The sequence below is a fragment of the Neovison vison genome, chromosome 3 (genome assembly GCF_020171115.1).
Source record: "Neovison vison isolate M4711 chromosome 3, ASM_NN_V1, whole genome shotgun sequence".
Lineage (NCBI taxonomy): Eukaryota > Metazoa > Chordata > Mammalia > Carnivora > Mustelidae > Neogale > Neogale vison.
In genome coordinates, this window is record NC_058093.1 from 163,559,536 (window position 1) to 163,576,028 (window position 16,493).

Genomic DNA, 16,493 nt, shown 5'->3' on the forward strand with positions numbered 1-16,493 from the left:
CTCCAGCACTCGGTTGGTTCTCCTCATGAAATGTTTTTTAAGTAGAGAAAGCAAAATTCTTTCACAATTATTGCCATTAACAAATGACTACCAACAATAGGTGTTATGGTTCAGAGCCTAATTATTACTCCATACATATGTTCACAATAAGAAGGCTGGCCTGTCCAGCCTATTAACTTCTCTACAGGCAAATCAAGTTTAACAGTCAACTACATTGTGTCAAAACAAACCTGGTTGTGGTCTCCCCAAGTTCCTGCAGCGGTCCATACTTATCTATATACTTCTCACAAGATCTTATGTGTGCCCTCATTTCGCTGAGGCAAACCTATATAAAAAGCAAATTCAAAATAAAGTCCCTGTTGAAAAGGGGCTCAATGAAGTCTTTAGTGATCCAGCTTTATTACTTTCATTATTGCAAATAAGGTCATAGCAATGGGTCAGCTGATTAAAAGGATATATTCCTGACAAAAGTAAAACAAAGTTAAGGCATTATCAAGAATAACACTTTACAAATGTTTCTAGTACTTAGAAGACCCAAATGTTGAGTTCTTGAGTTTGTTCTTCTAGAAAGCATTTTTTTTAATTTTATTTTTATTTTTAGAATATTTATTTATTTGAGAAAGAGATCTCACATGCCTGAGCAGTGAGAGCAGCAGAGGGAGAGGGAGAGAGACTCCTCAAGCTAACTCCACGCTGAGCACAGAGCCTGATGCAGGGCTCCATCCTAGGACCTGAGATCATGACCTAAGCCAAAATCAAGAGACAGATGCTTATTGGACTAAACCACCCAGGCTACCCTAGAAAGCATATGTTTTTTAAAGTGGAAAGACAGGGCACCTAGCTGGCTCAGTCGGTTGGGCGTCTGCCCTCGGTCAGGTCATGATCCCAGGGTCCTGGCATTAAGTCCCACCCACACTGGCCTCCCTGCTCAGTGAGGAGCCTGCTTCTCCCTCTCCCTCTGCCCCTTCTTTCTGCTCATGCTCTCTCTCAAATAAATAAAATCTTTAACAACAACAACAAATTAAGTGGAAAGACGTATTAACTCAAATTTACTTTTTTGGACACCATTACCTAACTTGGTGATGGTAAGAAGTGAGAAAGAGAAAGGGGAGAGGGGAAAGAGACCAAGCAAGACGGAAGGGGGAAAGAAGTGAGAAGAGACGGAAAGGGAAAGAGAGATAAAGAGAACCAATAGATGCATTTTAATTTTAAAGATGGCCATAGGAAGTAAAAGGTAATCCTGTGCCTCGGGGGAAGGATATAAATACCACGGTTTTATACTATATCCAGCAGTATTACATGAATTCACAGTACACAGTATACTTAATGATCCCATTAAGAGCAAACATAAAAGACAGCTCTTACAGTTCATTTTTACCAAGGCAGAATAAAGAGCCCTTGTTCCTCCAGATATACATTCGGAGATCCTCACCATGAGGGAATCTGTGGCTAAACAACACAGTCTACTAAATGTTTCATTAGAAACTCTGATAAGATCTTGCACTAAAGGAAGCTTTGCATAGCTGTGGTAAGGTGGTCCACCCACCCTGCTTTATTTTGCTTGAGCTACGGAAGTTAAACCTCAAACATGAAATCTACTCAGTCAAGGAAACTGTTATGATTGCTTAACAAAAGACAAAAATAAGAGCAAGTGGAAAAGTGAAAACAAATCCTTGTTTTACCAATATCCACCTAGGCCCCATTGAGGTAGCTGCCTTAAACACACAGTTTTTCAAGCTTTCATATCCAGCTTTGCTCATCAATTCTCCCGCATCTCTATTACTTTTCTTAAAAGTACCTTTCTTCCTCTCTGTATTCCTTGAACAACAAAAGATAAGCAAACATTTTTTTTTAAGCAAGCATTCTTGATACAAATTAGAAATCATGGCATGTCTAGACACAAAGTTATAGAAGACATTGTAAGAGATGGCAGAGGAAACATAAGCCACTGTGCTTGCTCTAAAGGGGCTTATCACCTAATAGAGGGGGGGAACCACACCTGGACAAGTAGACAAAAAACTGTTTGGTACTGGGGACTGCAATACTAGGAATGGAGACCTCGCCGGGACTCTGAAGAATAAAGAGAGTCTGAACATTTGATTCTAGAAGGAATGGCAATATTCCTGGCAAGAGGAGTAACATAAAAAGGAAGGGACGGATATAAGAAAAACTTTAAAGGAAAAATAAAAATACTTGTGAATAATCAGATATAAAGAGTGAAAAAAGGAAGGGGCTCTCTAGTCAGGATATTTGAGAGAATATCCTCATTTCTGACAGACACCAAAGGTGGAACGAAACACTGGATGACAGAATGCTATAGTGAGTTTGACTTTGTGTGTGTTGAACTTTATATGATGACAAAAAAATACCAATGCAAAAAGTAATAATCTATTATTATGAATGTAAAAAGCTATTGATTTTGAGCATTTACCATGTTCTAGACAGTGCTACAAGCATTATATATTTTATCATTTTTCCTTGTAACTATTTGCCATTGTGTGACATGAATGTTATCTTTTCCCTCCTTTTATAAAAAGATGAACAAAAACTTAGATAATAACGTCCCTACATCACAAATAATGAGGGAGGGAATTGACATTTGATCCCAGGAAGTCTGACTCCAAAGACCGCGTATACATTCTGTAGTCAGACGGCCCTGAGTCAGCTACTAAGTCTTTGATAAATATTCAAAAACTGTATCAAGCACTAACTATGTGCCAGCCCCCGTTCAAAGGGCTAGGTTCACACCCAGTCTCCAGTAAAACAAACACAGTCCTAACCCTCATGGAACATAACTTTGGTGGGGTAACTGACGTATATAAGCTTAAAAATCACAAAAGCATAATTCCAAATGGAGACAAATAGTACGTAAAGAAAGCGCAGGGTACTCAGAAAGCATAACGGGCTGTGATATTGACTAACAATCAAGAAAGTTTCTTTGAAAAAATTCAGACCCTTAACACATCATCTCACTCTTGATCTCTATAGACTCCCTATGATAGTTATCTTCCTGTTAGCAGTTCAAACATAAACTTATTTAAAAATTGGTGGATTCTTCCCCAAATCTGCTTTCCATCTCAGCACCTTCACCTATACCTACACGTCAGAAACCTAGGAGGTATTTTTGACACTGTATACTCTCATTTGGCCCCACATCCAATCTGTTACCAATTTCCTTCAATTCTCTCCTAAGTGCCCCTTAAAAGAACCTCTAATTCCCTGCCCAATGCTTTCATCCTAATCCAGCTTCCTTACCTGACCCATCCCAATAACCACTGAACTGGCTCCACCAATCCTGCTCCTGACCCTCGGAGCCATTCTCCATGCACATGAGAGAGCAGTTATCTTAAAAATAGATACTCGATCTGGGGTGCCTGGATGGCTTAGATGGTTAACCGTCTGCCTTCAGCTCAGGCCATGATCTCAGGATCCCAGGTTCGAGCCCCACATTGGGCTCCCTGCTCAGCAAGGGAAGTCTTCCTCTCTCTCTCTGTCCCTCTACCCCCCAGCTTGTGCTCTCTCTCTCAGATAAACAAATAAAATCTTGATAAAAATAGATGTATAAACCTGATTAAAAGCATACACTCTTTCCATGACTCACTAATGCATTTAGGATAAAATCTAGACTCTTTTCCACAGCCTCCCAAGACTTCACATCATCTAACCAGGCTAGTACAGCATCGAAGGAGGGAACTCGCAACAAGAGGGACAGATCAACACAGAGAAATACTGCGAAGTCCAGAATATAGAAGGAATTATGCCGCCAGACTTAATAATAAAGCTATTCATGGATAGTCTGCAAAGGGGTAGCAGGACAGGAGGCCACATGATGGAGGGGGTGGGTTGGTCACGGGAGTGATGGGAAGGGAGCAGATGTTGGTGGCTGGTGAAAGCATTTGTCTGAAAAATGAGGAGATGTTAGGAGTCGGGTGCCAAGTTCACAACAGCCTACCCATACAAACTTGGAGAGAAGGCAGGGGAGAGGCAGAGACCATAAACCTGAGAAAGATGGGGTAGGATAAAGCCAAAGGCACAGGTGAAATGATTTGCCGGTGACAATCTTCTCAGCGGTCCAGTAACCTTGGGCACAGGCAGAAAGAGGGTCACGTACCGGGGTATCACACTCAGTGCACTTCTGGTACTCGGATTTCATTCTTTTCGCTACATCAGTTGCTGGAACTCCTTCCGAAGGAAGATAGGCCCGGCAATAAGGACAGGTCCATTTGTTGTTCTTTAGACTGGTAGCAATACAGGAACGGCAGAATCTGCCCAAAACAAACCGAAAATATGTTATTTTCCTTAAAAAGTACAAGGGAGCCGGCACTATGTGTTCCTCTGTGTAAAGGGTATTTTAATGACACCTTGTACACTAGGAGCTGTGCTGTCAAGTTCACGGTGCATTTGCACCCTCAGCCTCTTACCTTCCCAGGAAGACTGCTTTGGAGTCACACGTTCTCACCACACGCACGGCATGCGTTTGAACAGAAGGGCACAAAGTGGTGAAAAGAGCATTCTGATATGCAGGATTAAAACTATAACCCAAAGGATAGCTAATGTGTTCTGCCTATTTTCATATAATTTAATATATTTTAATATTTTAATTCTAATCCTATTTTAACCCAAACGTGGTGGTGGGGGGGAGTGGAAATAGGTCTTTGCACTGTGGGATTTTGTATGTTAGATAAGAAAATAGCAAGAGGCTAAGGAGGCAAAATACCATGCATGTTATCCATCTTAACAATTTTCATGTCCTCCCCAGGTATAGAAATTTATCTAATCCAAATGACCACTATTAGGAATGTCCTCTGAGTCAAGAAATTTATTCTCTAGTATATTTAAAGATGATCATTATAAAATCTTAACACAATCAACAGAATTCACAGAAAATCTGGACCTCTTTATAAGATCTGTTGAAGGCTAAGTGTGCACAAATGTAAAAATGACATTTAGATAAGTTATACACATTAGAGTGATTTGAGAGCTCTTAAGATATTCACCATATACTATCTATCTGGGAGCATTACTATATGGCAAAAGTTAAGCTTTCTAAAAATTTAAATATACCGGGGCACCTGGGTAGCTCAGTTGGTTAAGCGTCTGCCTTTGGATCAGGTCATAATCTCAAGGTCCTGGGATCAAGTCCCACAAGGGGTTCCCTGCTCAGCAGGGAGTCTGCTTCTCCCTCTGCCTCTTCCCACCCCTTGCTTTCTCTCCCTTTCTCTCTGTGCCAAATAAATAAATAAATCTTAAAAAAAAATTTAAATATACAATATATACTGAAATCTTCACATACCAGAGGTATATAGCTCATTGAAATTTCCTAAACTGAACTCTCAAGTGTATTATGACTGACGACGGCTTAAAAGAACTCTCTTCTGCATCTGTTATAAAATTCTTATATGCACACAGAAGATGCTGACATTTGCACTGTTGTTCTTGAGGCATCTGCTTGATGTTTATGTCTGTCCAGCATCCACTTCCTCTTTTTCTCGCAACAGCACCCTGATTTCACTCTGCGGGAACTGTACCTCTTAAAAAAGATACAATCTGGTGGGACCTCAGTCAAGGGGCCCACAATGCCCTGCTGAAGACGAAGATCTGAGTCCTCTGCTGCCTTCCACTTCTCTGTGCTTCAAGTGACGAACAAGTTCTAAGACACAATCTGCCCTTGCATTTCTCTGAGTCCCTGAGAAGTGGCCCTCAAAGTGTAGTCTTGATGATGACAAAAAATATCAAGCAAAAATAAGTAATAATCTATTATTATGAATCTCTTATATTATAAGCAGTTCAGATGCTCCAGTTGTAACCCTCATAAAACATCTCGGGTTCTGACATGAATTACTCATTTACATGATGTAGGGGCAAGCAGATGATACTTTGTTTTCTTGGTGAACGAAGTCTTCCCCTTTCCTCACAACTTACTGGAGTTTTATACCAATACAAACAGAAGATACTGGTGTCGAGCCCTGTGGTGGGTGCTGATGGACATGATCTGGTTTAGCTCTCAGAGCGATCCTAACATGCTGCTCTGCTCTCTCCTCACCTGACTGGAGGCGAACAGACGTTCAGAGATGGAACAATTTGCCGCATTTACACAGCCTAAAGACAGCAGTACAGTGAACCTCGCACAGCTTCAGAAGAGGCTCAAAAAGCATGAGGGGAAAGTCCCCAACTTACAATGGTTCCACTTAGGACTTTTTGACTTTATGGTGATGCAAAAACGATCCTCATCCATTAGAAACTGTATTTCAATTTTTGAATTTTGAGCTTCTCCTGGTTGGCAGTAAATCCTCTTCTCTCCATGCTGGGCGGCTCCCAGCCAGCCCTGCAGATGAGCAACGGATACACCCATCCAACTGCTATGCCTTCGACTTTCACTACAGTAGTCCACACATTACACAAAATACTCAACACTTTTATTACGATATAGGCTTTGTGTTAGATCATTTTGCCGAACCGTGGGCTAGTGAAGTTGTTTCAAGCTATTTAGGGTTGATGAGGCTAAGTTAGGATGTTTGGTAGGTTAGGTGTATTAAATGCATTTTTGACTCACTTCAACTTAGGATATGGATCAGGACATGATCCCACTGTGAGTCAAGAAAGATCTGCGGTCCTTTTTTTTTTTTTTTTTAAATACAGATTTTTGTTTATTTATTTGACACAGAGAGAGAAACGGTGAGAGACGGAACACAAGCAGGGGTAGTGAGAGAGGGAGAAGCAGTCTTCCCACTGAGCAGGTAGCCCAATGTGGGGCTTGATCCCAGGACTCTGGGATCATGACCCGAGGTGAAGGCAGACGCTTAATGACTACACAATGAGCCACCCAGGCGCCCCGTTATCTGTAGCCCTTTTTAAGTCACCTCAATTCCTCCCAGTGACAAGCAGAAGTAGCAAACCTATTAGACTGAGGATGTACCTGTATAAACCACTCAAGTCTGTACAGAGTACATTTCTACCGTCATTTTGTAAGTGCTTTGGCACCTGTTTTTGTAGCTACAACTGATAACTACAACAACGGACAGTAACGCCTACTAGATACACAAGAAAAGCAGCACACTTACAGCATCTTAAAAAATATCAAGTCCCTTACTGTAACTCCCTGACGTTTTCACAATGGTGTTACATGTGGCATGAAACCCTCAAATAAGCATTAGACAGACATTACTGTACTCTATGAGAATACTAGTTGCAAATCCTATAGAGCAGTCAATTAGCTGTACCCATTTTAACAAAAGCGATTATGAAATGGAGAAAACACATCAAGACTTAAGGTGTTTTGGGACAGACTGAACTTGCTGGTTATGAGTTACATAAAAACCATGACTTTTTATTTTATTTATTTTCTTTTATTTTAAAAAAAGATTTTATTTATTTGACAGAGAGAGATGACAAGCAGACAGAGAGGCAGGCAGAGAGAGAGGAGGAAGCAGGCTCCCTGCTGAGCAGAGAGCCCAATGTGGGACTCGATCCCAGGACCCAAGATCATGACCTGAGCCGAAGGCAGCAGCTTAACCCACTGAGCCACCCCGGCGCCCCAAAACCATGACTTTTTAAAGTGTTACCAATAAGGAGAGGAATGGATGCCACTGCCGCTTAAGTCTCGGTTTTTGAGGTGCAGAAATGAGACTGCAGAATCGCTTAGTTCAAAAAAATCTGAGGTTAAAAGTCTCCCATTAGAGGTATAGTTACCAAATTCAAGTCTTGTGAACAGGAGAATTTAACATCCTTACTCTGGTACATTAGCATACAAAGTATGTAAGTGATCAAACATTAAATGAATTGTCTAATTAGAATCAGGGCTATTCAGGTTTAGGTAGTGTGTGTGTGTGTGTGTGTGTGTGTACATGCGCGCGCCAGAGCATACACGTATGCTATATAAAAAGGTACAAAACAAGGTAACTCAAAAATAAAATCTCTTGGAAAGCAAACTGGTGCAGCCACTCCGGAAAACTGTATGGAGGTGCCTCAAAAAGTTAAAAATAGAGCTACCCAATGATCCAGCAACTGCACTACTAGGTATTTATCCAAAGGATATAAAAATAGTGATTCAAAGGGACACCTGCAGCCCGATGTTTATAGCAGCAATGTCCACAAAAGCCAAACTATGGAAAGAGTCCAGAAGTCCAGAAGTCCATCAACCAATGAATGGATAAAGAAGCCTGGGTGGCTCAGTCGGTTGAGCGTCTGCCTTTAGTTCAGGTCATGATCCTGAGGTCCTGGGATCAAGCCCCACGCTGGGCTCCCCACTTGGTGGGGAACCAGCTTGTCCCTCTCCCTCTGCCTTCCACTCTGCCTACTTGTGTTCTATCTCTCTGTCAAGTAAATTTTAAACTTGAAAAGATGTGGTGTGTCTACACACACACACACACACACACACACAGGAATATTATGCAGCCATTGAAAATGAAATCTTGCATTTGCAACGACGTGGATAGAACTAGAGTGTATTATGCTAAGCAAAATAAGCCAGTCAGGGAAAGACAAATACCATATGATTTTACTCCTATGTGTAATTTAAGAAACATAACTGATGATACAGGGGAAGGGAAGGAAAAAAATAGGATAAAAACAAAGAGGGAGACAAACCATAAGAGACTCTTAATCTCAGGAAACAAACTGACAGTTGCTGGAGGGGAGGTGAGTGGGGAATGGAGCAACTGGGTGATGGACATTAAGGAGGGTACTTACTGGGATGAGCTCCTGGTATTTTATGCAACTGATGAATCACTAAATTCTAAGCCCAAATTAATCATACACTGAAGTTAACTAATCTGAATTTAAACGAACTAATCTGAATTTAAACAAAACAAAAAGAAAACAAAGTATAGAAATATATATATATATATTAAATGAGCTATTTATAGGTTTACAAATGTATAAAAACATGAAAAAGATAAAAAAAAAAGAACATTTACCTACCTTTTGGAGAAATGAGAACTAGAAAAGAGGTGGATATGTGATAGAAATAAAAAAGAACATTTACCAGTTTTTTGGTTTTTTTTTGGTTTTTTTTTTTTTTTGAGAAACAGGAATGGGAAGGAAGAGGTGGGTATTGTCATTGTCAAATTTCAAGTTTGAACCCTATGGCCATATCACCTACAAAATAAATGATCCTTTGACAAGTGAATCACCAATAATCACTTGGGATAAATGGTCTGGTAGTTTTTTATAAAACAAAATATATAGGCATCCTTTGGTCCTGCAATACCAAGCCCATATATTCATTAAATAAAAAGAAATAAAAAGAAAACACATGTCTCTTTGTACAAGAATATTAATAAGGAATGTATTTACAACAGCCCCAGACTGGAAATAACCCCAGTGTCCATTAACAAGAAAATGAATTAGCAAACTGGGACAAATCCCTACAATGGAACACCACACAGCAATAAAAAAAAAATACCAAATTACTAATATACACAGCAAATGGATGAACCTCAAAGACATACTGAGTGAAAGAAGCCAGACACAACAGAGCACAGTCTGTATAATGCCACCGAGACGATGATCTTGCATAGGCAAAACTGATCTATGGTAAAGAAAAAAATCACAATGGCTCCTGTGAGGATATATGGACAGGGATTGGCTGGAAAGGGACATGAGGGAACTATCTGGGGATAATGAAAATATTTTATATCTCATAGGGGTTATACTTAGGATGTGTTCATTTCAGTACATGTGTAATTTACCTTAAAAATAATGAAGTCTGGTTAATAATATGCAACTTTAAAAAAAAGATTTTATTTATTTATTTGAGATAGAGAAAGAGAGAGAGAGAGCAATTGAGAGAGAGAGAACATCAGCTGGGGGACAGAGGGAGACAGAGAAACTGGCTCCCTATTGAGCAGGGAGCCCAATGTGGGGCTCCACCCCAGGACCCCAGGATCATGACCTGAGCCAAAGGCAGATGCTTAATCGACTGAGCCACCCAGGTGCTCCAATATTGTGTATCTTGATATAAGAAGGAAATAGAATGTGCTGATCATCGTAACCTACTCTGAAATGCATCCAAAAGAAGATGAATGGATGATAAAATGAGAGAAAAAAGCAATATAGCAAAACTGAAAATTGTAGAATCTAGGTAGTGAATATATAGTTGTTCACTGTACATTCAACTTAGCTCTACGTTTAAAATTTTTCATAATAAAATGTTAGGGGAAAAAATGTTAGAAAAATTAACCACCCTACTATGACTTAAATTTTCTTTACTCCTGAGAAAAACTGTGTTGTAAAATTAGGAAAGGAAATGTTTGGAGGGTTAAGAGGCCTGAAATTTTTAATGGAACATGATCTTAGCCAAAAGGCCGAGAAGTGATGAAGAGAAAAACATTTAAAAAAAATATTTTTTAAGGGCATTCAAATTCAGTGTGAGGAAAAGATTACACTGCATTTATGGTTATTTAAATGAACATAAAGAACAGAACAATTTTGAATACAATAAAGGGCTGAGGAGAGAAAATATAAACCATCTAAAATTGGATATGTGTAGCTTTTAGCAAGAACAGTTAATCCATGGTTCTAGAGAAGACTATGAGAGAATATATAAAAGTGCACAAACATCCCTAGACCCACCCATATAAGCATTCATGCACTGGTGAAACGTTTAGCAAGAGCTTACTACTGACAGCTTACATCATGCCAGGGACGCAACTGTGGCAGTGCCTAAGGTCCCTGCTCTCTAGAGTCCTAGAATGAGGCGGGAGGCATTACGATTACAGATGGGCAAATGATAAATCCTTTGAGAAGAAGAAAACATCTGACCGTGAAAATAGAGTGAGGGGGGCAAGGGGAGCATTTAGATGGGTGGTTCCTGAGATGATATTTGAAGGCACCCCTCTAAGGAAGATCTGGGAATGGTTTTCCAAACTGAAAACAAAGGGTACAAAAAATAGGGACCATCCTGTTGAGATACAGAAAGCCAGCATGCTTGAAAGGGAAGGGGCCCCAGGGAGAGTAAATGGAGATTGTGGGAGGGGGAGTAAAGTGGACAGGAGACAGAGCATTAAGCCGTAACTCAGGGTGATGGATAGGTACTTGGACGGTTTTAAATAGGAGGGTGACACAGTTTGATTTACATTACATGGATCACTCTGGTTCTTGTGTAAAGAACAGATTACAGGGGTACAAGAGCCACAGCAGTGAGCTCAGGTTTAAGCCACTGGAAGAGTCAGTTCAAGAGAGGATGATGGCTTCAACCAACAAAGTGACAGGAGGCAGTGTAAGTGGTCAGACAGATTTAGGATTTATTTTGAAAGTGAGGCAAAGGGACTTACAACATACCAAATGACAACAAACACATTATACTAAGTGAGAAAAGTCAAACACAAAAAAGACTACTTATTGTAAGATTCCAAAACTTAGTGACAGAAAACTGATGGGGTTGTTGGAGCCAGGGGCTTTGGGAGGGGATTGTGCACAACAGATTTGAAGGAACTTTTTCGGGTAATGGAATTAACTGTTCTAGATCTTGTGTGTGTGGAAGAAGTTATATAATGACCCAAACTCCTCGACTTATACACTTCATATGAATTATACTATATCACCTCAATAAAACTGAAAAACAACACAACCGAACAATAATGCCCCAGTGACAACAGGCCAGAAACAACCGTTGCATGAAGCAGATCACAGAAATACACACAGCTCAGAACCATTCAGAATCTTGCTGGCCTCCCTCCTCCACCACTCCAGGCACAGAGTAGTTACTCGGTCAATTCAAATAACTGAAGCAGTTACGTGGAATGGATCAAAAGGAGCATTTTCTGGACAGGACCAACATTCATATTAATAAGGAAGAGCATAAGAGTGCTGGGTCCTTCTGAAAGAACCCAAGGGATAGAAATGAACACAAACCAGGGCACCTAGGTGGCTCAGTGGGTTAAGCCGCTGCCTTCGGCTCAGGTCATAATCTCAGGGTCCTGGGATCGAGTCCCGCACCGGGCTCTCTGCTCAGCAGGGAGACTGCTTCCTCCTCCTCTCTGCCTGCCTCTCTGCCTACTTGTGATCTCTCTCTCTGTCAAATAAATAAATAAAATCTTTAAAAAAAAAAAAAAGAAATGAACACAAACCTAAGGAGATAAGAGATTCCCATTTTTCTCCCCCTTCTCCACCTTCATCAGGTGGCTGAGAATGATGAATGAGGAGAAGGAGGAGAAATTAGGTGAAAGAAGCTGAGGATAGAAGTCAATTACTTTTTTTTAGACCAGTTCAATGTTTTCAAAAATTCTGAGTTGCCATTGCTTTAATATTAGATTTTGTGGGGTGTCCAGGGTCTTAGGCTTCGTGGTGGGTGTGGAGCCAGCTTAAGATTCTCTTTCCCGGGACGCCTGGGTGGCTCAGTTGGTTAAGCAGCTGCCTTCAGCTCAGGTCATGATCCCAGTGTCCTGGCATCGAGTCCCACATCGGGCTCCTTGCTCGGCGGGGAGCCTGCTTCTCCCTCTGCCTCTGCCTCTGCCTCTGCCTGCCACTCTGTCTGCCTGTGCTCGCTCTCTCCCTCTCTCTCTCTGATAAATAAATAAAATCTTAAAAAAAAAAAAAAAAGATTCTCTTTCCCTCTCCCTCTGTCCTATTCCACCTAAAAATTAAAAAAAAAAAATCAAATTTTACAACTAAACTTCTGGCTTCTTTTAAATGCTAGTCTTCTCCAACTCTGGACTCAATTCCCATGTGGTCCCATGGGCTGGCACCCCCATCCTGTGGAGGACTCATCCTCCACATTCATTTACATCACCTGGCAGTCTGCAGCTCCTGAAGACCTGAATTAGGAACTAGATAATGACTCTATGAATTTTGAAACCAGATGGAAACTTAAATACCCCACTCCCTTTGATAATTTTATTAGCCCCTTTCTGTTTCCCTAAATTAAGTGATTATCAATAAAAACCCTTTTACAATGAAGAGATCAGCAAAGCACTGTAGAAAAATGAGGAAAGGCTTGCTGAGGACACTGGGTAAAATTATGCATCCAATCTTAGGAGGTAAAACTGAACCCTAAGTATTGTAAATTTAAGGCAGGAAGGGATGCATTAGGGACTCCATGGGTCTAGCACTAGACAGGCAAAATAAGTATTCAGACATGGTTCCCAAATACGGCTCTGCAAAAGCCACTGTCGACATGAGGTCATGTAACATTTTATTTATATTCTCAACACTAGGCTGCCTCGCTATAGGGAGGCCAATAAGAAGCTGAATGGATACGAAGCCCTCAAGAAGGGGCTTCGTGAGCTTTAAACAGAATAAGGGGAATTGTTATTGTTATTGTTATTCTAAGTGATGATAAAAGTCTCACACTAAAATATTCCAGTGTAAGGCAATAAACACACACACACACACACACACACACACACACACACCCTCTTGGCCTGCACGTCAGCCTAGACAGCCCTGAGTGCAGCTATTCCTAGAGCAAAGCCCTCCAGCCCCCCCCCCCAACTGCCCCTAAGATTTCCTTTGATGTTATTTCTGCATTCAGTTAGGTTCCAGAGTCCATCCTGGGACTCATTTAGCCTTCAAACCCCGACTCTGCATATTTCTACATGGCATTATGTGTTGATTTAAGATTTAACCCCTTTGAGGGGCGCCTGGGTGGCTCGGTGGGTTAGGCCTCTGCCTTCGGCTCGGGTCACAATCTCAGGATCCTGGGATGGAGCCCCGCATAGGGCTCTCTGCTCGGTGGGGAGTCTGCTTCCCCTCTCTCTCCGCCTGCCTCTCTGTCTACTTGTGATCTCTCTTTTTCTGTGTCAAATAAATAAATAATAAAATTTAACCCCTTTGAGACGATTGTATTTCCTTTAACTTAAAATCTTAGCGGGGTGCCTCTCTAGAACTTTCAAACGTGGCCCTCAACTTGCTGTATTTTACTGTCAATTAAATAGGGTTAGCTAAAGTTGCACTTCAAAAGTGAATATAAATCACCTGAACATTCTATTAAAATGCAGATTCTGATTTAGAAGGTGGGAGATGGGGCTCAAAATTCTACAATGCTACTGGTCCGCGGGGCCGGTAGCCAAGTTCTAAGGAAAAATCTGGGCATAAAACTCCATCTGCTACATTATTTAGGTTCTGTTTGTTAGAGAATACATAATTTAATAGATCACTAATATTTAATTTGCCTGTGACAATACTAATGTTACTAAATAAACACACAGCGGTCCAACGACCAGAGGAGGTAAATTTCAGGCCAGCTTAATTACATCTTTCTGAAATTCTCAGTAATCCAAGGACAGATGAGCAACCCCATAAAAAGAATGGAGGTCAGAAGCTATCATGGGCCTCCTATCTATTACTCAACCACAGGGCATCCATTGGCTGGCCCTATAGAATGGCTGTCCTCGCTTGAGGGGCATTCACCAAAGTATTCCAACTGCATGGTATTTTGCAATCACCCATTAATTCAATGGATACTGAACACCCACTAAGCGCCAGACCCTGAAGGAGTGGCAATGTAGAAAGCAGCATTCCTTTCCTAGAGCAAAGGCTCACCAGAGTTTTTGGACCTTGAAGGTACCAAAGACTGTCACCACCCCATTTTAAGTGATACTTACCCAAGCACACTAGGAGGAGGAAGGATTCTATATTACATTTGTTTTAGCATCGAGGCCTAGATGTTCATATTTAAACGTCGAAGTTTCATCTTGAAGTCACAGGTCAAGTAATATGTCAATGGTAAGTGGAAATCAGATGGAAACTTCCACAATATTCCACCTCTTCAATTCAACTCCCTGCATCTGTGCCCCTTTAATGCCCTACATCCCATGAAATGGATGGACCGTCCATTCTCCTGCTAAGGCCAAACCCTCCCCTGGCCCCCAATTCGCAGCTCCTCTCTCCCTCTCAGAGGCATTGCTCCTGGAAGTTTCTCTTCTCCTGTGCATCAGTTTACCTCTCCCTATTGGGTCATTTCCATAACCATACAGAATATTCCATTTTCCTTCTCTTAAAAAAGAAATTTTTTTTTTTAAGAAAACTCTTTTGATCCCACTTCTCCTTTCAGCTATTACCCAAATTCTCTTCTTCACTTTGCTTCTCAACTCCAGGAAAGGGCCTTCCAGGCTCCCTGTCTGTGGCTCCTGTGATCACTCACGAACCCACTCCCTTCCCCAAGTGGTGGGGCCCACCATCCCACTGAAACTGCGCTTCTCAAGGTCCCCAAGAGCCTCCACGTTATGATATCCAGTGCTCAATTCTCTTGTATAGAAATCTGACAGGATGATTTCATGTCTGTTGAATGTAATTAGTAATTTTAAAAATGAGGGCTTGTATTTTATGTAACTTTTTAAATTTCGTTTTTCCATAATACATTTTTTATTTTATAAAATATAAAATATTTTATGTATTTATATATCTTTAAAAATAAAATACTTATATATAAAATATATATTTATATATTTTTTATTTTATAAAATATAAAATATAAAATAAAATATCAGCCAGCGATGGGCTGAAAACAACAAACCAAACCAAACCACACTGGTTTTTTCAGCTGATAATTTGAGAAACGCTGCTCTAAATATCTTAAAATTGCTACTCTCCCACATACTTCCTATCACATTTCCTTACTCATTTTTTTTTATCCTTTACACCTGTCACTATATAACAAGCGACATACTCCTGACTGGAATCTTGTTTATTGTCCACCTGCCGCATGAGAATGCAAACTCCAGGAGGGCAAGCAATTGTGTCTATGCGCTCAGCAAACAACAGGGCAGATTTGCTGCATCGATAAATGACAGCACTCCATGCGACAGCAGATCTAACCAAACAACCCATAAAAAACGAAAATGATAAGGATGAAGTAAATAAACAAAGATTTTATTTCAAAGAACACTTTGCCAATTCCTACTGTCTGCTTGAGTGTAGTGTGCACATGGGTGCCTGACAGCCAGACTTCTTAGAAGAATTCTAAAGGGCCTATCAGAAAGCCTGATAATGATCTAATTTTTGTTTTTGATAATTTAAAACTCGGTTGGTAGATGGGATGGTTAGTCTCCTGTGTCAACTTGGCAGGATATAGGACTCCGTTATTTAATCAAACACTTATCTAGGTGTAGCTGTGCAGGTATTTTGTAGGTGTGGTTAATACCTATAATGGCCTGACTTTAAATAAAGAGACTATTATCCTCAATAACAAAGCAATTCCTTAAAATTAGTCTTTCTCACACACGTGCGTGTACCTATTGGTTGTTTCTCAGGAGAACCCTCACTAACAAATAACATCTGAGCGGTCCATAAGTATCTGTAATGATAAAAAAACAAGTAACTTTATAATCTTATGTGAAAAATGAAGTCTTTGGGATTATACACCTCCTGTAAGAACGAAAGGGGCAGCAAAATGGGCAAAAGGGGGTCAAAAGGTATAAACTTCCAGTTACAAATCAGCCATGGGGCTCTGAGGTACAGAATGGTGGCTGTAGTTAAGAAGATTGTGTTGTATATTTGAAAGTTGCTAAGACAATAGATCTTAAAACGTTCTTGACACAAGAAAAAAATGTGTA

The 16,493-nt window shown here is 40.6% G+C and overlaps 1 protein-coding gene across 1 annotated transcript in view; it reads right to left on the reverse strand.

Annotated features, from left to right (window-relative positions):
- Positions 1-16,493, reverse strand: part of RNF125 (ring finger protein 125) — a 37,444-nt gene that overhangs the window by 16,857 nt on the left and 4,094 nt on the right. The window contains exons 2-3 of the mRNA XM_044243214.1: positions 4,112-4,265; positions 231-325 (exon numbers count right to left, since the gene is read on the reverse strand). Coding sequence (XP_044099149.1) covers positions 231-325; positions 4,112-4,265 — 249 coding nt within the window. The remainder of the gene's footprint in view (positions 1-230; positions 326-4,111; positions 4,266-16,493) is intronic.